We start from the raw sequence: 25,487 nt of genomic DNA on the forward strand, positions 1-25,487 counted from the left end.
TAAAAGCAGAAACACCAGCATGGAGTCACTTAGACATATTCAGATTCTGTTACTTCAACCTTCTAAGCTCAGAAGCAGATCAACACCAGCTCCGTACCTTTCATTCAGCGCAGCGAGACACAGGCATATTGGCACAGTACTCCCGAAAAAAAGGCAAAGTAAGAGCGGCTATAGACAGGCAGGGAGACTGCTTCACACAACATGGTGGAAACTCAGTTAAACTCCCACTGCAACGTTACAGTAATGTTTTTATCAGCTTGAGGTTGAACTAATCCATGCTCGTTACATGATAACGTTACATTTACTGCATTTAGCCGATGTGCTACATCGTTGTTAGCTCGCCTGCTGCTTTCAGTAACTATCTTTACTATTTGTGTATCTTTCATCGGAGGCTCAGAAATGTCAGCACGGCTAAACGTGTTGGATGAAAAGGAAACGGTTAGTGAGCTGGATTGAATATTATAATGAGATTGTGTCACACTAACAGTTAGACTGTAACTTTACTGTAGATTTAGTGGATGGCTCTTCCTCTGTGTTGCTGTCGCTTTTTTGTTGCAGTACTGTATATTATGTGGGTCATGTTAGTTACAGCGACCGATCTAAATTGAACGTTACGAAGCAAACAGCGGCAGGTCCGAGCTAATGTAGCGTTAGCTGGCTACCCTGCCTGCATTACCACAGGCTAGTAAACAAATCGCTCCACATTTGCTTTTTACCGTTACATAATTTTTGCAGGCTAAATCAACAATTGGACATAATACCAGTGGTACACAGGATAGTTATATAGGTCGCTTTAGTTGGTGAACTAATGTGGAAAGCGATAATGTTACAACTTTGCACTGGATAATGTTAGTTACTGCTCCGCGTTAGCCGGCAAGCTAACGTGACTTTCTCTGTATTTCTCCAGCTTCTTTAATGTTCACTGTGTTTTTACTCGACATCATCTGAATCTGTTTGGTCTGATGGTAAGGTGACCTGATTTCTGAAACGAAAATCGGGGACATTTCTGGTTTGGTGGTCAGTATGTTATTATGAAATAAAAAAGGGGGACGATTTCGGTTTTTATAATCTGTCAAATATAACTCTTCTGAATGAAATCAAGTCATTTTGAGGCAGAAACTACCTTTCAGTCAATCAGTAGAGGCTGCAATTAATTTCTGGCAAGTAGAATAATGCAATCGTGTGTGTGTGTGTGTGTGTGTGTGTGTGTGTGTTTGGCCATTTAAAGGTATTTCAACAGGTAAAAAGGACTGGATTGGTTGGTACAAAGCTAGTTAAATAATGTAGAGTCATAAGGATAATTGCAAAAGAGATCTTGTCTTTATTTTATATATAACTCAGCAGTAATTCATGTTAATTGTTGTGGTGGCAGCCCGGCTGACGGTAAGTGTCTTGTTTATTCCTCCTTTTATTGCTTGTGATTCTGTTTTCCCCTGGTATTGTGTTTTCCTGTACTCTGCCTGCCTCCCTGTGTCTCCTCCCCTGTGTGTGCTCTCCCTCTCTCTCTCTCTCTCCCTCTCTCTCTCCCTCCGCTCCTGAGCCCAGCCAATGACCTGCACCTGCGCCTTGTCAGCCACCTCCTCTGCCTGCCACACCTGACAGCAATCAGCCTCATCTCTGACAGTACTTCTACCCCGGTTCTCCGGTCAACCTCTGCTTGATTGTCGTTGCTCCTTACCCGGTGCCACTTCACCACTCAAGCTCTGAGTAGTCTGTGTCATTTCTGTTTCCCTGTTCTCTGTTTTCCCTCTGTCCGTCTCCCCTCCAGGTTCAATCACTTCCGTCCGGTCAGCTGGGCTCGCCACCCTGCCCTCTCCCCTCTCCCACCTCTTCCATGGCGTCCTCCCGGCTCCTACCCATGCCTCCTTACTTCCTCGGTCCCCAGTGCCCCTGGCTCCCTTGTCTCAGTCTCCTTGGTTCCCCGTGCCCGTGTTTCCCCGGCGTCCGCCTCTCCCTCAACCCCTTTTCCCCCTTCAATAAAGCCTGTTCATCCAGTTGAGTCTGTTTCAGTCAAGTTTGTTTGATCCAGTTAAAAGCAGCTGCAGTCGTAAAGAGACTGGGTGATACAGCTTTAACATTTTGCGCGTGCTCTGGCGGACGGCAATCAGTTTTCAGCGATCACTTTTCGGCATGACACCTGTATGTTCTGCTGTCTTTCTGGCCACTTAAAATCTGGTTTACCTTATACAGTCTATGACACACAGTTTAAAAACGTGCGCAGAGCTGAATCCAACCCCGTGTCCTCACATTAAAAGCAGAATAGTGGCTGATGCAAGCAACAAAGAAAAGGCCTGTGCTTCATTTCTAAGTGAGTTTTGAGCCCATTGACATTAAGGCACTGATAATTTGATTTATTAATAATTAATTTCACTGAAACTACATATAGCCCCTTTTTAAAATAGTAAGTTATAATAATATAAAATATTATATAAACAAATACTGTTTTACAAAAAAATTTAAAAGGCCTTTATAGATACATCTACATTATACTTTGTTATAAACCATTTATTAAATGTTTGTATACTGCTTATGAATGCTAAATAGTGGGACTTTTTATTAGAGAGCCATTTTTGCTTGTGATGTATTAAACATTTGAGTTTGGTATTTTGGAAACTCCATTTTGTGCAAGGGATGCTGGGCTATCCTGTGAACTGTGGAAACACATGTTAAGTAACCCCGCCATGTAGAACCGTCTCCCTTGTCTTATGGATTATACCACAATAAATTTATTAAATTAATCGATTACAAAATTGTAGATTAATTAACTGTAGTTTGACTTATTGATTAATCAATTAATTGTTTTGGGTTCTAAAAAGATGCTTTAGACTAATTAACCCTAAAAGAAAAAGCTGCACCAGTTGTAAGACGATGTGTTAAGTACTTGCTGTTTGTAGTGTTACAGATAATGGCTGTTTCATGGTGTGCAATTGATCACTTCTACCTAGCTGACATTTAATGTTTGAAATAAACTCAAACACACATGTTTTTCCTGATAATGACCTTTTTAAGGGAAGCTACTCAAATTGTGTTAATGTCCTATAAAAAGGTACTGAGAAAACAAACATGATTAGGCTGTTCCTGTCTACTGCTCTGTTATCTGTGTCTCTCACAAACAGTCCAATAAGTGATATGCATACATTTGTGCATCCACATTCCACAAAAGGCAAAATGATTTGTGTGTCAGCTATACATTTTGTATTTTGCTCTTAAATTTTTAGTTTAACCAGCCATTATGCCAAAATTTGGAGGTTGTTCTCTGGTAAATAGATGCAGTGTGTGTCAGATGGAGGAAACCTCAAGTCTGTGTAGGCTGAGAATAAAAAGACTTAAAAGTCCTATAAATAGAAGGAAATGCATGAGAGACTGCTGAACTCTATCAGGAGCTGCACAAGACGGTTGTGGGTGTGAGTATAAATGGTAAATGGACTGTATGGACTGCAGAATGCAGAGGAATGAACCACCGACTTCCTGATTAGCGGACCACCCACTCTACCATCACAGCAGCCTCATGTGTGTGCATGTGAGAGAGAGAGAGACGTGTCTACAGGGACTTGTTCCAGTAACATTTTATTGCAAGTCACTGAACAACCTGCTCCTGTGTGAGCAGCCTCAGTAACCCTAATGATTCACTCTATCCTTTTTATTATCTCTGCCAGCTCTTTGAGATTTCTACTCCTAGTTTTTTCCACACTGAGACTATTTCTTTGTCTTTTCATCAGGTGTCTCTAGCTGCTGTTTGTCTCTAGAAGAGTTTACTGAACACACATGCTGCTGTTGTACGGCAAGGCTCTGCTGCACAGTCAACTGAATTCACATTTTCCTCTAAGACCTGCTCAGTACAACCCCATAGTACATCTGAGCTGGGTAAGAAACTGCCTTACGAGCACCTTGGTGGTAGTATTGAAAGATTGTGGCGGTCCTGATTCCCCAGGCCTCAGGAGAAAGGTGACTGAGGCCCAATTCCCAACATAATAAATGAAAATAAAACATCCCCTTGGAGAAAGTATTTTAATGAAAAAATCTCTTCAATGAAGGTAAAAGAGTAAAATGAACAATTAAAATAGCAGCAAATACCTACAGACTGCCACAAGATGACATTACCTAATTACTTTTTATTACTGAGCTAAAACTTCTTTATCTTTACCTTTCTGTTTCTAGCTAATCCTTCTTTTTGACTTTGATGTTGTTGGGAAATAGCAAATGGGAAATAGTGAGCAGGTTTGTTAATTACTGATAAACAGACCTTGTGCAACCTGAGAAACATTTTTACACAAAATCTTGACTAAAGATCTACAGCCATGCTGGAGGCTCTTTGAGGCTGTACTAATTCTTTTAGCTAAATGATAATATCATGCTAAATGCTAAATGCTAACATGCTAACATGCTTACATGCTCACAATGCCCAAATTAACATGCTGATGGTTAGCAGATGGGCTTAAATCTTGCATGTTAATTATTACTAAACACAGAGCACAGCTGATGCTGATAGGAATGTCAAATCAATGATGAATTAAAATCAAGGGATCACCAAAGTCAGCAGGATTCAGTCTCTGGGGAACAAATATCTATACCAAATCACATGGCAATCCATCCAATATTCGTAGAGATTTCAGTCTGGATATATGTTCATTGTGATCATTTAAATATAAACCTGTACTGAAATCAGTGGATGCACAGACGGTAGAAATGATCCTTTTTGTTGTGTTTTGGAATTATACTAACTTTCAGCTTCCCACTTAGATTTTTCTTCATTGCCCTCCACTGACGGTGGATCTCTATCACTTGCTTCTGGATGTATCTAACAGATCTTGGGCTGAGTCTGCTGTGTGAGCCCATTGAGACACTGCATGATATTGCAGCTTACAAAAAATCTTGAGTTTCATTGAATAAGATGCAAAACCTTTACCTACAATAGGTTATTCATTCTGGCAAAGACAGTTAAAATCCTAATCCACAGAACCAGACAGACCAGTCACCACTGTGTGACTGGTCTGTCTGGTACAACCAGTGCTGAGAGGTCAGCACGACAGTTTCACTGAAACTGGAGCAGTTTCATGCACACTTGGCAAACCAACACTTGTGAAGTTTTCCATGACAATGCACTAAAAGCACACCACCTACACACTTACAATCACACACACGCACACGCGCACACACACACACGCACAAAGAGTCACTGAGGCTGAACAATAAGACCAATGTAACACCAATTAATTTTCCCTAACAGGCTTCGTTCACTTAAAAAAGAACAAGGACTGTTATCAGACAGAGAGGGGGAAGATGAGACAGTAACCGTGAGTGTAGGTGTAAATGTATGCATGCATTAATGTAATGTGTGTGTTTGTGACTCACTGTGGTCGTGTGCAAATACCAGCAGGGACAGTTCCTTTAGTCTCTGTGCAATCTCATCGTACGGCCCACAGTGCTCCCCAGCTCCATGGGCAATAAACACCAGAGCCCTGAGAGGAGGAAGAGGAGAGGGAAATGTTAATTCAAGTGTACACAAATATAGACCTACACTTGTCCTCCTATTTTCTCTTTATCTCTCACACACAGAGTCAAACAAACAACAAATCATTAAATATTTTTCTCAACGGGAAAATTATTATTTTGTTTGCCTCAGTACAGGACTTTATTGTCGACATGAAGGGGAGGGGAGCAGTGAGATGGAGGGACTGATGGGATGTATGGGATAAATATCCTGCCATGTTTCAAAACTGAAAATAAAGTTCTTAAAGGCTGAAACTAAGTGTTCACTCAATCTTACGAAAACTAAACTAAGATTTGCAGGCTGCAAACATTATGTTTTTGAGTTTTCCTTCTTCAGAACTGCAGGTTCTTTTTATGTGTTTCAAATTTGTCACTGTTCTCCCAGTGAATTAGTTTGTTTTCCAGGTTTGAAACCTTGAAAATGGTGATCTGAAAACAGGTGTGCAAATATGTGAAAAGTTTTAAAACTCTGAAAATTGAGGTTCAAAATAGCCAAACTTTATTACATTACACTCGCACTCGTATTGCAGACTGTTTTCACACCCACTTTGCAGAGATACGGCCACGCAGTTGCGATCTTGCAACTCACGTGATTTGTGGCTGTGTTGTCACGCAGCTCTTCTCTGAAACTCAGTCTGAACGAAAATGAAGCTTCGCAACTGACGAGTCAGGGCATTCTGCTCTTGGCCAATACTTGGCTGTCTGCTGAAGTAAAGTCCAATCACAAGTCTTTTACTGGATAGAGGGATTGACAGGATACGTGTTCAGGAAACACGGCTCCCTGGATGGGCTAGTTGTCTCCATCCAAGGGGTGCATGGGTGTGGAAAGAAATCTGCAATGGGTAGAAGCTCAGGGCGGTTTGTTCATCAGCACGATGTCACCCTTGGTTTTGGGTCGGGAGATGCAGTAACTGAATCAGCGGTGAGTAAGACATAGAAAATAATACGTGTAAATCGTTAAGCTATGAGGAGAGGAGAAGTCCGCTAGCTGATAGGCTAATTAATGCTGTGTAAAATGCAATATAGGCTTAAACTATAAATGGAGACTATCAACCAGACAAATTCTTGACAGTTATTAAGCCAAAATGTATGCTTTTGTTAAACATCATTCTTATTAAACCATGTTCTTTGTGTGGTAGTGGAGTCAATTAAAAGTTAACTTTACTGCACTTAACCAGTAAAAACTAGCTGTGTTTTCATCCTGGAGTTCATTGTTAATGTCTACAGTGAACAGTGATAACAGATGGTTGCCATTCATCAGTTCACCCTCAAAGACACCTTTGGATGTAAAGGCAACTACTTTAGCATTTATTGAAAACTAAACTGACTCACAATCATCTGATTCAGCTGTCAAATTCTTTTTGGTGTAGCAAATCCAGACTAAAGAACAATGGCACTGGGGCTGATAATGTACAATGAATAAAACTACTTACATTTCAACAAATACAGCTGTTTGTTACAGAGTACTTGTACTTCTGTTGCACTCTTAAACACAGAACAAACACCACTGGGCAAGTAAGAGTTTGCAGCAGTGAGGTATTACTTTACTCTATTTTCTTACTCTTGATGTGCTATCTCTTTGCACTTTACTGAGCACTCTACTAGAATCAGCTGAGCTCAAACAACTGGGTGTGTGTCCCACCCACTGAAACCAACCTTTTGTCTTGGTAATTTGGAGGGTGGTCTCAGCTGAGTGCAATCAGTCTGGGAGGGGGGTGGGACTGGGCTCTTAATTTCCAACAAATGGAAATTCACACGGTTGCTACCGCCAGATGAGGCATGTTGCCACATTTGGCGACATCCGTGTGAAGATTAATTTTTCTGGCACACAACACAAGAAACAGAGGGCAGTAGGGGAGGGACAGCAGGTTACTAAGATCCAATACTTCTCTGGCTTCGGGAACATTCCCGACCACATTCAAAAGGTCTCAGGTTAAACCCTTGCTCAAAAAGCCCTCCCTCAATCCTACTCAAGTTGAGAACTATCGGCCAGATTCACTTCTACCATTTTTATGCAAAGCTATCAAATGGGCAGTCTTCAAACAGGTCTCAATTCTTCTCACGGAATGACCTCCTGGATCTATATCAGTCTGATTTTAAGAGCTCCTGGGTCTGCACCCATCTACCTTAATTCCATAATAGTTTGGCTCTGCCATCTCTACACACAAAGCAATCCCAGTCATGTCTGTTCTCATCTGTAACACCACAGTGGTGGAACAAGCTCCACATGCCAACAGAGCAGGGGCGTCCCTCTCTAACTTCAGGAAAGGAAACTTCTTGAAAACTTCTCTTCCGAGAACACTTTCTCTTATAACACCTAACATGCACTTCCTGTGCTCTTCTTCTTCTATCCCCTTACAATTATCATGTATTGACATGTATTTTTGTTAACTCTTACTTCTTTCCCTAGGTATTTACCCCATTGATGCGATATGTGCTATTAGCTCAGTCGTCTAGCCGTTACAATTTGGCTCTTGTCAAAGTCAATAAAATCTTTACACTTGCCCATTTTCCTGATTCTAACCATCAACTTTGAGGACAAAATGTTCACTCGCTGCCTAATATATGGTGCCATGGTAACGAGATAATCAGTGTTATTCACATCACCTGTCAGTGGTCATAATGTTGTGGCTGATTGGTGTATATTCGCACATCATTGCTTTGACTGTGTGTGTGTGTGTGTGTGTGTTCATGTGTGAGAGACAGAGATTAAGAGGCAGGATGACAGAAATTGAGAAATTCCATCTATCAATACCATACAATTTAAAGAACTTATAACAATGATAACAATAAATTAAGAATAATCCTAGGAGGAGGACATACAGCAAACCTTGCCGCCAAGTATGTGTCCCTGTGTCTGTAAAGTTGTTACTGTGATGTAGAGACAGAGCTCAGTTAAAACTTTATGGATAAAGATACTTTTGTTACAGATTAATAACTCACCACTCTGAAACTATTGCTCCAGTCCATGTTGCTAAACTGGTAAGGGGATATACAGCTGAACCAAAGCCTTGTTTACCGGCTTCTCGCTGACCCGACCTTCTCTGCTTCTGATTGGCTAGTGGTCCTTAACTAGGAACTGCGCATGTGCAAAGCCCAACAAAGATCATGTAGAGGCAAGATGTATCATTCCATAGCTAATAGTGTGTTTTTTTTAATAAATGAAAACATGTAAACCTGTTCTGGTACTGTTCTGAACCTGACAATTAGCATAATATGACCTCTTTAAATGAAACATTCATGCCAATAAAGCGCACTGAACTGAACTGAACTAGAAAAAAGATAAGAATGTTTTCAGGGATAACAGTTAACATCCATCTGTCTGTCTCTCTGCCTCAACAAACCCTGACTGCCCGACTCAAAAGAGACACTGAGTAAAATACAATGTGACCCATTAATACACAAAAAACAGCTTTGACACTCCTGCTCTCTTTTTATGGAACATTCATATTACAAACTATGGAAACTATGGTTTGGTTTTCTGAGGGTAATGGAGACTTTATATGAGTATTTCTTCAGAACAACACATTCAATGGCTTAGTTTCCATCCAAGTGTTTTTTTTAAAGTGATTTATGATGTTTTCACTCAATAAGGCTGCATGAAAATGAACACTTCAGATCAGTTTTCCTGCTGGTTTGAAGCAGAACCACTTTGTTGTTGAGGAAAGTGCACTGAAATAAAATTTTTCACATAGTTGACATGGTGACTCATTTTATTTGCATTTTTAATTATATTTTAAATAATAATGTATCAAATGACAATGTGAAAATAATGTGATGTTGTGAAAAGGGTAGCTCGTAATGATGAACCTACAGACAATTATCACACAAATCTGTTGCTGCCCTCGGCTTTATGAAGGTTTACAGTAAGTTTCAGCTCATTGTTTAGCTGCCAACCTGTAGCTTTACTGTTCTGGTTCGCTCTCACTGCTCTCATTGTTTTCAGCCACAGCAGGCAGCTGTTTTCAGAAAAAAACATATTGTACACTACCTGCTCAGCACCAAACAACAGACATACAAAGTTGGTGGAGCCAAAAAGCAAGATATGTCTCTAAGAAGTTACCTAGAGAAAACAGAGCTAAAAGAGTGACTATTGAAGTTACATTTGCCAGGCAGATAGAAAACACGACTTCAAAATAATGATAATGTTACTCCATATTTGTTGGGTAGATAAATAAGCAACTGTTTGCCATTTCAACATAAAAGGTGATGATGATATGTCAGTGTTCACAACTTGACTGCCTCCAAGTTGCCAAACAAAATCAGCAATTCAGATAAATAATATCATTTTTGGAATGCTATATACTGTGTCCATTGCAGGTCAGTCTAACTATTTGTGATCATGCTATTTTGGTCAATACAGTACTATGATAAGGATTTTTATCAGTAGGGTAAGATACAAATGTATTGATCCCCCAGAGGGGAACTGCACATGTTACAGCATTATAAGTTACAACCTAAAGAGGTGGGAAACAGATACACAACAAAATAAGAAATTAAGAAGAATTAAGAAGTTAAGCAAATGACAGTTAAAAGCTAGTTATATGCATTACATTTCCTAGGCCATAGATGTGTGCATTGTACAGGTAGCGTATGTGCAGTGGATATTTAGCAGTGGAGCGACTCTTTCCCTAAGCAGCAGCACTGCTGAGAAGCCTGTTAGAGCTTCAATCAGCAGCAGCAGATAATTAGCCCAAATGTATTCAGTGACAGAGGAAAGGGGAATGGAGTGAAACAGGGAGAAAGTGAGTGAGAGAGTGAGGCAGATGAAAGAGTAGAATAAGAGTAGCTGTTCATCAGGCTCCACGAGCAAATCATTCTGATTTCACTCTGCTATTTGCCTCCTTTTAAAAAGCTATCGCCTCAGGCTAAGACTTCCTCTGCACTTGTTGGCTCAGAACGAATGTGTGTATACATGTATGTGTGCTTCATCTTTTGCATGTGAGTGTGTGAATGACTGCCTTTGTACAGGCACAATATTCTGTATTCTGTTACACACATGCTGAGGGGCAGCAGGGGATAAATAGGGCTAATCTGGGTTCATTATAAAGACGAGTGCACAGTGAACAACACACTTCACACTCCACTGAAAACCCAGTTGTAATGTGACATTTGATTTTTGTTGTCTCTTTCTTCCTCTAAGATTCTCTCCATCAATCATTCTCTAAATACCTCTTTGGTCTGCTTGATAATATCGATTTTCTTTTTTTCTCTCACACTTTTTTCTCCATCTTTGCTTCTTCTCGTCAATTTCAGTTTTAAGTACGTCTGAGTTGCCAGAAAGAAGGGGAATAAATCTAATAAAAGAGCAATATGTCTGGTGACAGCTAACAGGAGGGGATATAAAGTCTGCCTTTTTGAAAGTTTCAAGTGTTTAATTACCCAGAATTTGAATCTTAACAGATGTCCGCATTCATTCAGCTACAGGCATCTGCAGACAAGGGGTAATATTCAGGAATCATCAGTATGTCGGCTCAGAGATGCAAAGCCAGCCCATTATTTCCACTTTGCTAAAAGTGGTCTGGTGAGGCTCGAGCCATTTGCAAGTGTTCCTTCAATAGGCTGTGACATTTTACTACTTTACTTGGACACCAACCTCAAACTTTCCTTCACCTAGGTGGATAGCAGTACACCCTGGGCTCTCATAAGTCTTAGCTACAGAAAAGATCAATGACAGCCCTATCAAAAAACTTCTTAAAAAAAGGAAGCTTTGACAATGTCCCAGATTTGTTTCTTGATACATTTCAGGCTAAAAGTAGGCCCGACTGCAGAATTATGTTTTATTGTGTATCTTAAATAACCGCTCACAAGATTCAGAAGTTTAAAGAGTACCGTCTAAACCTGCTCTATGAAACAAATTCCCTGAGATAACTTCTGTTGTGATAAATAAATTTGAATTGACTTAAAGGGGTTATGAGTTACAGTATATCATCATCTACAATCGACTAATTGTAATAAATTAATTTTGCCTTGAAAGTGGGAGCAGCTACACATTAACGCTAAATGTTATCCTATGGTGTTGCTCATTTCCCCCAAAGGCTAACTGTGCATTATCACTTGCATGTCTGGTTAGAGATGTATTGATTTTTTCATGTGTAGCTGAAATATTTTAATCTTCCAGTAAAAAGATATAGAGGCTTTTCAGTTTTCTTTCCCATTATCTTTCTTTTCCCTCTCTCTGTCTTTCTCTCATCTCCCATGGGAACTGGGGACCCACTTGTCTCCCACAGTGTTTCAGTTGCTGGAACAACATGGCTTATAACCAGCCTTATTAAAACACTCAGAGAGCGAGAGAGAGTTTTGTCCTCCTTCTGGCTCTACTCAGAGCTACTCCAAACAACCACAGGCCCAAAACAAAGCCAAGGCCCTAATCCCCTTAATGCAATGCTGACTAGCAACTCCAAGATTATACAGGAACTCACAAACCCTCCAACTGTGCTCAGATGCCACATTCTGCACTGTCAACGGTGAATTTATATGACAAACAAAAATCTTAGGAATTTTAGGCATGTGGCGGGTCCTCAGGTTTACAAAGAGGAACAAAAAAATTCCTTACTATGGTGTTTATGTCTATTCCATTTCAACAACATAATCAATGTAGTTAAAATATCTAAAAAATGTTTTTTTTAATTGTCTCCTTTGTAAAGAAACAATCTGGTTTTTAACCACAGTTGCACTCACTGAGGAGAAATCATTACCACCATCCAGAGCAATAAATCTGTGAGTTCATTCTGCTATATTCCTGCAAGGGGACCCACTAATTGTCCTGTCTTTAATCACCAGAATAACAAGCAACCAGTGGAGAGGAGTATAACAATTTAACAAAAACAGTACAGAAGCTAAATAGTAGTAATGTGTGTCTTGTCATGTGAAATGGCTGAGTGCAGTCAGAGAGCAGAGATGTGTGGACCGAAATGCAGACTCAGGCGAGGAGGATGCAGTTCAAATGAGGATTTATTAACACCAAAATGCAGGCTTGTGCTGGGAGCTCAGCAGCAATTGTCCAAACAGAAAATACTCCAAAACCAAACATAATCTAACGGGAGAAATCCAAAAACTAGAACAAGATACGAACTAAGGGCAAAATCCAAAAAGGCGTAGGGACAAGACGGTACACTCAACATACAATTAAGACAATACAAGGACGTGACAAAGACTGAAGACAAGAGCAGGCATACACACACACACACACACACACACACACACACACACACACACACACACACACACACACACACACACACACACACACACACACACACACACACACACACACACGAGGGGGATCAGGACTAATGAGACACAGGCAAGCAGAGAGACAGCAGGGGAAAACAGACAGACACCAATAAGGCCATAGGGAAAACTAATAATAACCAGGAAGAAACAGAGAATAAGTGACTGAACCAGAACATAAGCAGACAGATCAGTGATATACCAAAACTACAACAGGGGAAACAGACTGGAGAAAACACTAAGACATGAACTGAGACACAGAACTAACGAACAATACACGATAAGAGACAAGACAGTTACTTAAAGCGAATTCACAAAATAAACTAGACTACCAAACTCCAAACCATGACAATGTCAAATAAACACAGGAAAAACAACAGCACAAATCCTAACATGTCTAAGGTCAGTTAAAGTCCTCTTCCGGAGTTGCTGTGTAAACTCATAATTGTTATGTTATTTTGCTAGCTCAGCTCAACCGTAGATAACTATTAATTTAGTGAGTAAACTCCACTCACATTTCATTTACATCGTAACATGGAGTAACATTACAAGTGTACATGGGACCTCAAGAAGTATACAGAACTTTGATATTTTGCAAACATGTAGTTTGTAATATGTTTATAATGGTTAGTTTGCTGTCCATGCTGTGGCTCGCACACGTGGCATCCACACTGACAGGGCTGCTGCTGCAGTGCTACTACTGCCAGCCCTATCTTTCTACATTGAATTTGCCTTGGATATATACAATAAAAGATTTGTTCACAAATAAAGGAAATCTGTTGACAGAAAGAGGGTTTAAATGTGAAACAGATACAGGAGTTGTTGTTTTCTATTTTTTCATGTCTGTGATATTTTCTAACAGATTAAGACATTGAAATTGTAGTGAAAGGTGTAATGTTGCCAGATGACTATTAACAGATCATTTTCACTGCCTATGTTTGCTGAGAACTGCTCGTGTCACATGGGAAATAAAAAGGCAAGAGGCCAACTATCTAGATGAAGCGTTGCTGCGGCAGCGCATGAGCTACACTGCTCACACAGGCTGTGCAGCTGCTCTAACCAGTTAACATGAAAAGTAAAGAGTTTCCGCGACACACACGCTGCTCACACAGGCAGTGTGGCTCTAGCATCACATTGTTGTGGCTTACTTGAATAAAATGGAGCCATCATTTTTCTAATATGTCAAGTTAAAATGTGAAAAGTGCTTATATAGCTCTGATTCTCCTGTTTTGTTACAGGTGCTTGGGCTAGACAAGGTCAAGCTTAATCAATTTAAAAAACACCTTTAAAATTGTACTCCTCTGATGTAGTAGCATAGTGTTACATTTACACAAGTACACAGTATAACAGTTAACTCATAGCCACATCACATGTTCCTCCACAGTTCACTAGTTTGCATTTTTCCATAACATTTAATTTACCATTAAAAAGGTTGATTGTGACATGTCTCTGGGCCAACCGTTCAACACCACGTGAACGTGTTTAATTAGCTGATGATGTCCATGTGTCCAGACTGGACAGAAGCCAGTGGACGAGACAGAATGACCGAACACCGGCATGTTAATCTGATTAATGGACTTAGACTGCTCAGAATGGTGTGTGTGTGTGTGTGTGTGTGTGTGTGTGTGTGTGTGTGTGTGTGTGTGTGTGTGTGTCTCTTTAATCTTGTGGGTATCACAATGTGTGTGGGAAAAAGATTCGGGGGTGTGGGTTGGTTAAGGATTGGGGGGCACATACAGAGTCTCGTCACAACATGTCATCATCAAACATTACCCATTTTTTGTCCGCCTAATGTTTAACCCAGGTTTTCACCAATGGTTATAGACAGGACTCCCTTGTAAAAGAGACTGGGACAATGGGACTTTCCTGTTTAAATAAAGGTTTATATATATTATATGAGTGGGTATTAAGTATGGAAATATGGTGGTAAAGATTAAAGAAAAAGAAGAGGGCCAGAGAACAAGACAATATACTGTACATAGGACAGAGAGAGACTAGCTTTGAAAAGCCACATTTGGACACTTAAATATAGAATATAAAGCTAAAATAAAAAACAGCGTGACCAGATTGACAACTAACAGGAGTGACTGTACTTGAAACAAGTTATATTCAGTTATAGGCCAGCATTTAAAATAGCAAAATTTTGCATCAAAGTCAATTAATTTCAATGGAGTTGCCAAAATAAGTGAGCTCATTCTCATGGGCGAAGAAAATTCAACTTCAGTGAACTTTGACCTGTGTACTCACGCTGCCGATAGGAGTACATGGTATAAATACGTATTGTTCTATTAGTGACCAAGCCAGCTTGTTAGCTGTTACTCAATAACTAGTGGAGTGGTGATGGAACAGTGGATAACACACATTCCTTTGGTGTGAGAGACCTGGGTTCAATTCCCCACTGTGACACCACTACTGTGTCCTCCACTGTGTCCTTGGGCAAGACACTTAATCCCTAGTTGCTCCAGAGACATATTTCTGACATATTTAGCAATTGTAAGTCACTTCAGATAAAAGAGTCAGATAAATGTAAATATTTTTTTTAATGGAGTGACGTGCAATCCCACGAACAAAATGCCAGGGGGAGGAGAAATGCACAGTAGGCCTATGGAAAAAATAGAAAAAAGCTTAGTGACCTGTTGTGATCGACTAGCGCTAGCATGTCCCAGCTGGCTAGCGTATTCACGCTTTACTTCACATATTCACCTCACTAGATAGGCCTATGAGTAGTAGTTGCATGGTAACTGTATTCTGCTCAACATATGATGTTTCAATACCATCAGACTTTGTAAGAACCTGTGAATTCCCATGTGACAGAGAGTTTTGATGCACTGGGAGCAAAACAAAATGGATATGACAGAGAAGAACAATGTGACAGGTGGAAAATGAGATGCAGTCTGAGGGGGGGATGAAATGTGACAAACTGGCATGGAAAAGAAAGCAAGTCATGGAGGAGTCATTACAGAAACTGTGTGTGCGTTCGCTGAGCAGAGAAAAACATGACAGACAGAGGAAATTGCTGTGTGATGGAGAGAAATGGAAGCAGACAGTCAGCAGGCAGCCACAGCAGGAAAGTTTACACCACTGATATGAAAAGGTAGACCAAAGAGACACACTATATTGAAAATGTTCCACTGCACAGTGAAAGGCTTCAGAAACATTCTATCAGTTCATCTTTCTGCTTTGTAGAGTGCAGATCTTAGTATAGTGGAGCTCAATGGCATTTCATTTGTGGTGCAATTGCTATAAATACACTATTTACACCAGCAATCATACCATGCAAACAGAATTTGAAAAGAACTGATGGAAGTGAAGTCCTCATGGATGAGATGCAAATGCAAAGAAGCTCTTGCTATCTCCCTTATAGTTCAAAACTACTAGCTTGTGGAGATATGCAAGAAGCTAACTGATATGGAATACTCTGCATCCAATGCAAAACCGAGCAGAGGAACCTTGTGTTACTTAAACTTAAATGTCATGCTGCACACTGTCTTCTGTGGATAGGTACACCCAAACTATCTGTATGCAGAAGATTTTTTGGATATAAAAAATCATAAGAACTTGTCCTATGAACATATTTCACTTATTTTCACCTTTTTATTATGCACTAAAAAAATACTACCTCTGATATCACTGTTGCTATTTTTTACTTCCTGTAACTGCTACTACACATTTTCTTCTTTGCATGATTGTACAACCCTTTTGTTTTCTTCTTGCATAATTGTATTTGTCTTCGATTTATCCTATCACAACTTTCTGTTGCATCATTTAATTTTCCCCATGGGCATCATCAAATTATTATCATTTAATATAATTAAATATTTAAAACATCTGTCCAGAAGCAGAAATCAATCAAATTAATTAATTATAATATAATTAATACTTTGATAATTATGTACACACCCATCTGCACAATCCATGTCTCAGCTTTTTTTTAGGTCGTTGCTGGTAATGTTACTGATGCAGGAATTATAACTTACTGTTACAGTAATAATGAAACTGTTATGTCACTGTGAATACGAGCAACAGTGGAACTGAAAACTGACTCTGAAGTAGTTCTTCTCTGCCCCCTTTCACATTCACTTGAAATGTAAATGATCACAACTGGCACTTGGAATCACCTACTTATAATTTTATGGGAATACAAGAGGCCCTAATATTTTATACACTGCATTACTCTTTTGCCTCCAATTATAAACACGAAGGGAACCATTACAGAGTTTATATCTTTCTCAGTATCCTCAACTGACAAGAGTAACAATGGCAACAAGCAGCAGGGACATTATACAGTCAAACCACTGAAAGACAAACAGGGAAGGAACTCATCCTAGACACCATTAGCAAAAAACATCAATAACAGCATGACCTATTTACACAAGCTGTGTGTGTGTGTGTGTGTGTGTGTGTCATTAGTTCTTAATGTAAAAATACAGGTGTGCAGTGCATGTATGGCTGATGTAATGGTCTCCTTGTCAGTTCAAAGACAAAGTTGGATGCCTTTTGGAGGATCTGTCAATGATTGCTGACGCCCCCATCCCCCCATCCCCCCATCCCCCACCCCACCTTTCACCTACTTCCCGGTTCAACTGAAAGAGCTTGTCAAGAGCCCATGACCTTCAACCTAATATCATTCCCATCCTGACAAGAAACATTTTAAATGAAGATTTCAGTTAAACATTTGGCTTTGGAAGTCTGTGAATTGTCTGTTGGTCATGTAATTCATACTGACTATACAGCCTGTTGGCAACATAGTGGAAATGATTCATTTTACATAATATTTTCTTCCTGAATCTACATAGGCCAGATTTCTATAAAGGTGTTTTTTGTTTGTACAGAAAATCCGTCGTCGCCAGAGGTTGGTCGACGCAGCTCTTAATATTCACACATTGTGGATGCTGCACAAAGGAACTAAATGTCACTTCCTCCACAAGCTTTACTTCCTGTTACCTGTAGGTGACGCAACGGCTATGACTCCTTATTTGTATGCAGATGTCCTCAGGCCGGCACTCTTACCAAATACTGAAATTTGGGGCAGATTGTACAATGTACAGTTTTTAGTTACAACAACTTCCTGTTTCATGGCAAATCCTGTGTCGCCACGGCAACGGTGTTGAAAACAAGCTTCACAATATATCATACATCATCACGTTCTTAAGGCTTTTTGACCCAAATTTGAGGTTGATGTGTTCAACCTGCTAGGAGTAGTACATGACAGCATAAATGTGATTTCCTGCCAATGTCTTTGGATAGCACTACAAAAATTTCTTCTCTCAGAGTACGAAGCCTGTAGAGGACAGTTTTGCATGTTTATGGCTTTTTGGTCCACCTGCAACAGATGATTGTGATGATCAATGATTCATCATACAGTTTTACTATTAAACCAAAAATACCACGCGCTCCATGCAATAAACTGTCTGCCTACAGTTGGTCCAGTTGAGTCAATAAATGTAGACCTTGCATTCTCAAAGTGTGTTGTCACCATAGTTACAGCACATCAAACTTTAGTAGTGTTGACAATGATGGTGAATCATCTGCAACTTTTTTTGATAATCTCCACATAAGGATGTGCTGCTTTTGTTAGTCTTATGTAATAGAAAACTTTTAGGAAATTGTGATTTAACTAATAAAAAAATGAATTGTTGGTTGCAGTCCTATATATTTTTTGTGTACTCACTAATCACATGACACACTGCCAATAGTAGGCTACAAAAACACAATATTTTCATAATTATTGTCACATTGTCACTATATCATCAAACATTACCATGATCATGCATAAATCCAATGCATCACTATAAAACATGTTGTAATGAGTTTGAGTTTGGCTCTCAGACTGCTGCTTCCATAAACTTTCAAACAGCAAATCTCTTGTCTGGCACAGGTCACAGATCGGTAGATCGTTATCACCGCACCTGTGGCAGATGAAACTATAATCACAAAAATGAAACACATAAATGTTCCTGCTGTTTTTAGAAACAATCTCTAACTCTAAAACATATTCGTCCTTCCAAACAGTGCAGCGTTTTAGAGAGGCAGTTATGATGAATGACGATGAGTTATGATGATTTTAAAAGCATCGACAGTACTATGCTAAGAGCTTCTCATTTCTATTCCCTATTCACACCAATGGCCAAACCGACTTTTTAACTTAAATCCATATAATGCTATAAGCTCTTGGCTAAGCTGCATTTACAGAGCCCCACTGTGTCACATTGGGTTAAATTACTAATCTGACTGCTGCAGTGATTGGGTTGCTGGGAGTCTGGAGGCTGCATCCATCCAGACTCACAGATAACTATTTCATTGTGAAACATCACAGTGCAGGGGCAGTTTGTGTTAAAACAAGAGGTGTGCACATCAGATGATTTTGTTTTTGGTAGAGTGTAGGCTGTAAAATAGACAAGAGCCTGGAGTGTCTCGTTTTGTGACACTTGTTCAGCAGTTTTAATCTCTGATAACATTATCTGTATAACTGATTTTGTATTAATATATATATATATATATATATATATAGGTGGCAGTGTGTTCAGGAGATACTGATTTCACTCAGCCATACCAATGATTATACTCTGATAACAAGAAACACACAAACAACAGCATATTAAGACCACTAAAAGAGTTTTGGGATGTACCAGTGAGGATGTGTTTTACTGAATAGCTTATTTTTTGTCAGCCTGTAAAACTTGTAATAAACCCACATCACCCAGCTTTTAGAAGCGGTCGGCTCAGCTAAAAGAATTTCATTAATCTGTCTTCCAGTCAAGAATTTAAGTGTCGTGTTAAAGTCTAAATGCAGATTCTGAAGCTTTTTCACCTTGGTGTGTTCACTTTCATTTTTTTGTTTGGAATGGCTGAATGCTTATATTACGCACAAAAGATCTCCTCTCAGCAGCATCAATCCATAAATATTTGTGTCAGCTATTAAAAGCACACATTGTTGGACGGATATCACAATACAAACCATTTCATGGACTTTCAATCCCTCTCTGTACCATAACTGCCTGCATTTTTAGCAATTGTCACTGGTTGACCTCTAGTGAGAAAGCTCTTATATAAGCCACACAAAGCCTCGGCTATAAAACAGCTACAACGCAGAGAGATCGGCAGCTATTTTAAGCCTGCAGTGATTCAGCTTTTTACTTCCAAAAAACATGATTTGCATCAGAAAAATAACGCTGCAGATGGTATGGTATGCCAATGAAATTGCCTTTATTTAGTATTTAGTTTATTGATATTTTTGGCAGAAAGAGTAGGAAACATTTTTAGAGTTGGATATGTTAATGTAGGACTATAGGCATGGGTCTGGGAAAGGGCTTCTGTGTGACCACAGAGAAACCTCAGGCCTCAGTGGCATTGTGGGCAATTATTAGGTAAAATGTTTGTGGCACGTCCTGTGAAGAATCACTTACATTTGCATTTTAACAAGAGCTGCTAGAGTGCATCAGGCAGAGAAGTTCAATCCAACCGCAAAAGCAACATCCCAAGATTTGCTACCCACATACACAGATTTCTACACACAGATATAAAAAGCACCTGCCTGTACAAATACAGAATAATCAATGATGACAATAGAATAAACACACACATACAGTACACACAGTATTGTAAACTATGAGCCTCTGTTTATGGAGCAATTGTACAGCAGAAGCACAGACATGGCGTCGGTTAATGAGTCACTGCTCTACTGAGATGTTTAAGCCTCCTGTGTGTGTGTGTGTGTGTGTGTGTGTGTGTGTGTGTGTGTGTGTGTGTTTGAGAGAGACATCAGTAATATCTTGACTCCAGATGTTTTGTGGGCCTTCCTGTTTCTGTCATATCTCTTTCCTTCTGTGCTCTCACACTGCGTACAGCTATGTAGTTTATAACGGGCTTAGGTGTGACATCTGTGTTGTGTTTCATGCACTGCCACAGCCACTTAAAGGACTTAAAACGGCTGAGAGTGCGTAGCAAGAGGGCCGCCAACAGCAGACGGTGGGAAAGGCCACTTTCAAACTAGCAAGAGGTGGGTTGTTTTATAAACTGGAACCATCAATCATCTAGTTGTGTTGTTTGATGTCTTTTTGGCCAGCAGAACATGTTTCCATTGACACTCTTTCACACACCAGAATGCGTGATGAGTCAGGATCTCAGGCCTTTTGCAAATTAGCTAAAATGCTGTTCATTAGGATTAAGGATATAATTCAAAACAACCTCAAAACACAACCGGGTTTATGGGTATGAGGAAACAGATGTTGACATTTCCTCCTGCTTGAAAAGGTGGGTTTTTCAAATTAAAATGAGGAAACTACAGTTTGTACTGATGCTTATATTCATCTTCCTTCCTTTTTTGTTCCTTAAGGTCTATTCTAGGTATACACATAAACAGTTCAGTGACACTGTTTTCCATGACGATACCTATGACTGTGTGTAACGCTGAAATCTGTAACTTTCTACATTTTGTTGTCCTTCCCAACCCCTAAAAATGCATCAGTAATTGGTTATTCTCAGTAGTGGAGTACAGAGAGTATCTCCAGCCACAGTAATATTAAAGAGGTGGTATTATGCTCATTTTCAGGTTCAAAATCGTATTTAGGGTTGGTACCAGAACAGGTTTACATGGGTTCATTTTCAAAAAACACCATATTTTTTTTCATACTGCACATTCCGACAGTTCATCATTTCACCCTGTGTTGAACGCTTCGTTTTAGCTATAGAGTGATACGTCTTGTCTCTAAATGATCTTTGGGATCTGTTAGGAGTTGCACATGCGCAGTTTCTAGTTAAGGACTACTAGCCAATCAGAAGCAGAGAGCGGGCCAATGAGAAGCCTGTAAACAGCTTCATACATGTTGCTGACCAGCTTGGCAACATAGACTGGAGCAAGAGTTTTAGAGTGGTGAGTTATTAATCTGTAACAAAAGTCTTTCATCCATATAGTTATAACTGAGCTCTGTCTCTCCATCACAGTAACAACTTTATATCCACTGACTGCCTGGAGGGTAGCTAGTGTCTGGAAGGGAGAGGAGAGGTGTGCTGCAGCTCACTGTTTTTCCACCTGTGTTTCTGAGGGTGTGTCGGACTAGCCGCTTGGTTATGAGGTGCATTTAGCTTTCATCCCTGTGACGTCACGGGGATGAAAGGGAAGCGGCTGGCATACAAACGAGCTGTTTTCAAGCAGTTCAGAGCAGAGTTTTCTGTGGGAGATGGGAACTCTCTTTGGGCTTTTTCACTTTGCAAACCTATTACATGCACAAAAAAGGTATCTAACTCAATTAGAATAAGGAGAGGGACAAAGCCAAAAAGCATAATACCATCTCCTTAAGTTTTAACATGATTAGTGGGTTGAACAAGTAACTGTTCCTGGGTCTGTTTTTTTTAAATGGGGTCATGACCCAGAATAAGTAACTAGTGCATCTGGTAGTCACCACTAGAGATTAACATAATTATGATGCTTTTAATGTGCTTGGGTCACAGAACGAGACTAAACTGTCCATATTTGCTACAGACGACTACAGATTGATTTTCTTTTCTTTTCTTACTAATGCCATTTTGGCCTAAGATGTTTTTGTGTTGGACAGTTAAGAAGTAAACTGATTACTTTAAAAGGGGGTCAGACCAGGACCTTAATATGGCTTACAATATGTGGATGATGTATTGTTTTAAGCATGGCCCTATTTGCCCTTCTGCTGAGTTACTGAGTTACAGCTCAGTCCACAATGTAGCTAGCCTATGTAGGTGTTGCTACTCATAATGTAACTCATGTGAGGATTACAGTAACTAAATGTTTAAAATAACAAATTTTCTATTGATTTTACTGTGACAGCATATGGAAGAGGAGGAGTGGTCATTGGAGTGTTGTTTGACCAGTCACAGAGCTGACATGACTCCTTGAAAAGGAAACCTCAGTGAACTCAGATGAGTGTGGATTCTAGGTGTTGGTAAAAAGGTACATTTGTTCAGACCAGGCAGGGTTAGAGACCATATACCCAACTGTGCACTTTCAAAGATGAACTAGTAGCCTAAATATAATCAAAGATTAACATGCAGGACCTCAGAAGGAAGTCCTCATGTGACTCCAGAACAGGACTGAACACAACCATGTGAATAAGATCACTTTCCTCAAAACCGCGAGATAATTATTTAAACAACTCTTAAAATGAACCCAACGCTTTACTCCATCTCACACACATAGCCTACTGTTTACATAGGTTATACTGAAGCATACGACAGTGAAACAGAGACGCACTTCCCGCTAGTTTTAAATTCAGTCTCCACTGACCTTGGCGGCCCGTCAGGCTCCCAGTAGCGGCAGAACAGGTGCAGTCCGTCGGCGTTGACTATGTGTTGTAGGTCGGCGTAGGGGACTCCCTGCGGGCTCCGCCGCTCAGCAGCTCCTGGCTCAGGCATGGAGGGTTCTGCAACAGAGACATTGAGCAGCGATAACACGTCGCTGCCGTAGAGGTAGCAGCTGAAACCGGCGACGAGCAGGCAGGAGGCGGCCGTCACGGCGTTCATTGTTTATTGTTGTTGTTTATCTTGGTGCGTGTGTTAGGCATGCATCGGAGAAGACGCGGTTTGTAGGTTAGGATATGCCGGTTCTAATCCTGAGCTGCACACACACATACACCGAGCAATGTTGTCAGTGTTACGTCACGAGACCATATGCTCTGCTTTCCACTCTCTCTCACTCTCTCTCTCTCAGCCCCTCGCCCGGCGCTCTCTCTCTCTCTCTCTCTCTCTCTCTCTCTCTCTCTCTAATTCAAATTGACAAATCATAAAAAATAAAGAATATGATGACCCATCAACAAAGAACAGTCTACAGCCTAACAAAGTCAGATATTGTCTGGATTAGGCTATATTATAAGAGAACAATAAAAGGGATCACATAGCCAAGGATTTAATTTGAATTAGGCTATAGTTTATTTTATTTACTTATTATTTTTTTATTTATTTCAATTTCACAAGTTGTTTAGCTCAATGTTAAAAAACATTACAGGTCTAAATAAATACTTTTCTTTCTCACACTGTGCGTTTTGGTCCCGCGCGCGCACACACCTGTCCGCTGTTCTTACTGAGCTGATCTACAATGGCATAGCACTTATATTTAAATTGAAAAAAAACACAATTTTCTTTCTCTTAACTTCTGCCAAACCCTGCACAACTGCACACGCACAAATAATCTTTGTAAAGACTATAGCCTACTTCTCATTTTCCTGCAGCTCTGAAGCACACTCCCCCTTCACCCACTCTCTTTACTATCTCTCGCATTACACCTGAAGCTTCCTTAGCATCAGGTCGAGTTGGACACAGTATGCTGTATCTACATATAGGCTAGTGTTAATAGTATGTGCAGCATTACAATGAACGTGGCAATCTGTGTACGGACTCACGCACCGCTGGATGTAAAAATAGCCCATGTGTGATATTTTCCGAGGAGATCAGGTGTCGTCTTTCAGGTTTAGTGACCTGATAGGCTGTAACTCGTTATATATTCTGTATTTAGGTTATAACCAGTGATAATTAGTCAATTAAAAGAAGATTAGCTGTGCGGCTGCCTGTTGGTGAGCAGTATGTCAACGCTTTAATTCATGCGTCTTGCTTGAAACATCGACGTGATGGCATTTATATTTTCTACTGTGGATAGGCCTATCTGTAGCAACCCGGACATCTAAGTGCCGGTACTGTTGTTTCTGACAGATTTTTACCTTCAACAACAGTCGACATTTCTGCTTGATGGCCAATTACCTATGCGGAAATGTGCTTCATTTCAGCTGCATATGGCAGGATCATAACAGAATACATAAAGTCTACATTACACATGTGGAAATAATCGTTATCACTAAACTTGTAGCTATACATATGAGTGGGTCATTGTTGGAAACTGCTCCAATGACATGCGTGCGCAAAGACACCCTTTTGTTTTCATCTCTGCTGCAATCAACCGTTTCCACCTTCACGCACATGGGAAAGACTCATAAGCGCACAGTAGAATGGTTATTGGCTGCACGCTTCCAGAAAAAGAGCAGACATTTGCTATGCAAGTGGCTCTGCTTAAGCTGACTTTACAGTCTTGAAAATAATAGATTCATCTGGTTTGACTGCTGATAGTCTATCGATGCCATTGCCGGAATAGTGGAAACCCCGCTTTAACATCGATATTTAGGTCTGCGGGTTTTATATGAAAAGGATGAATGGGGGAAGTAGGTAAAGATGCCGCATGTACGAACACCACCGCACAACTACAAGCAACACTGGTTAAACGCTAAAGGTAGTGGAGGAGTGGGCATAACAAGGTCAAAACTGAGTCCCGCAGACGCACTGTTTAGTAGGCTATCTATTTGTGCCAAAATATCATAAGAATATTACAGAGATGGAACCAACCTGTGCAAGAGCGTCTGCAATGAAGTTTCAGCTTCTTCTCGGACTCACCAATCCTGTCTCCCCCCTTCTCTTTCTGTGTATGTATGTTTCTGCTTTTCTCGCTCTCTCTCCTTCCCTCTTCTCCGGTGCTCTACTCTCGCCACCCGCCAAGAGAAGAATGCAGTCAGCGAGGGTTGGGGAGAAACTATTATAAGTATTCACACAACACACTCTCACACACTCTCTCTCTCTCTCGCTCACACACACACACACACACACCCTCTCTCTCCCTCTCTCTCTCTCACCACACACTCACACCCAGATACATCTCTCCTTCTGTTTTGTCTCATTTACTGTAAGAACTCACCATGGTTGAGTCCACATGGTTCACATTTAGCGCATACCAGACCCACAGATGTTCATCAATA

General features: G+C 40.2%; 1 protein-coding gene across 2 annotated transcripts in view; it reads right to left on the reverse strand.

The window, feature by feature from the left end:
• Positions 1-25,219, reverse strand: part of mgll (monoglyceride lipase) — a 55,881-nt gene extending 30,662 nt beyond the window's left edge. The window contains exons 1-3 of one of the 2 annotated variants that reach the window (XM_046055783.1): positions 25,081-25,219; positions 22,979-23,114; positions 5,353-5,459 (exon numbers count right to left, since the gene is read on the reverse strand). In XM_046055783.1, the coding sequence (XP_045911739.1) occupies positions 5,353-5,459; positions 22,979-23,106 (235 nt within the window). In that variant the 5' untranslated portion in view covers positions 23,107-23,114; positions 25,081-25,219. Of the gene's footprint in view, positions 1-5,352; positions 5,460-22,978; positions 23,131-25,080 lie in introns of those variants that run through there. The other variant, XM_046055782.1, reaches the window with a different exon arrangement.
• Positions 25,220-25,487: the final 268 nt, after the last annotated feature.

The sequence above is a fragment of the Micropterus dolomieu genome, linkage group LG08 (genome assembly GCF_021292245.1).
Source record: "Micropterus dolomieu isolate WLL.071019.BEF.003 ecotype Adirondacks linkage group LG08, ASM2129224v1, whole genome shotgun sequence".
Classification (NCBI taxonomy): Eukaryota; Metazoa; Chordata; class Actinopteri; order Centrarchiformes; family Centrarchidae; genus Micropterus; species Micropterus dolomieu.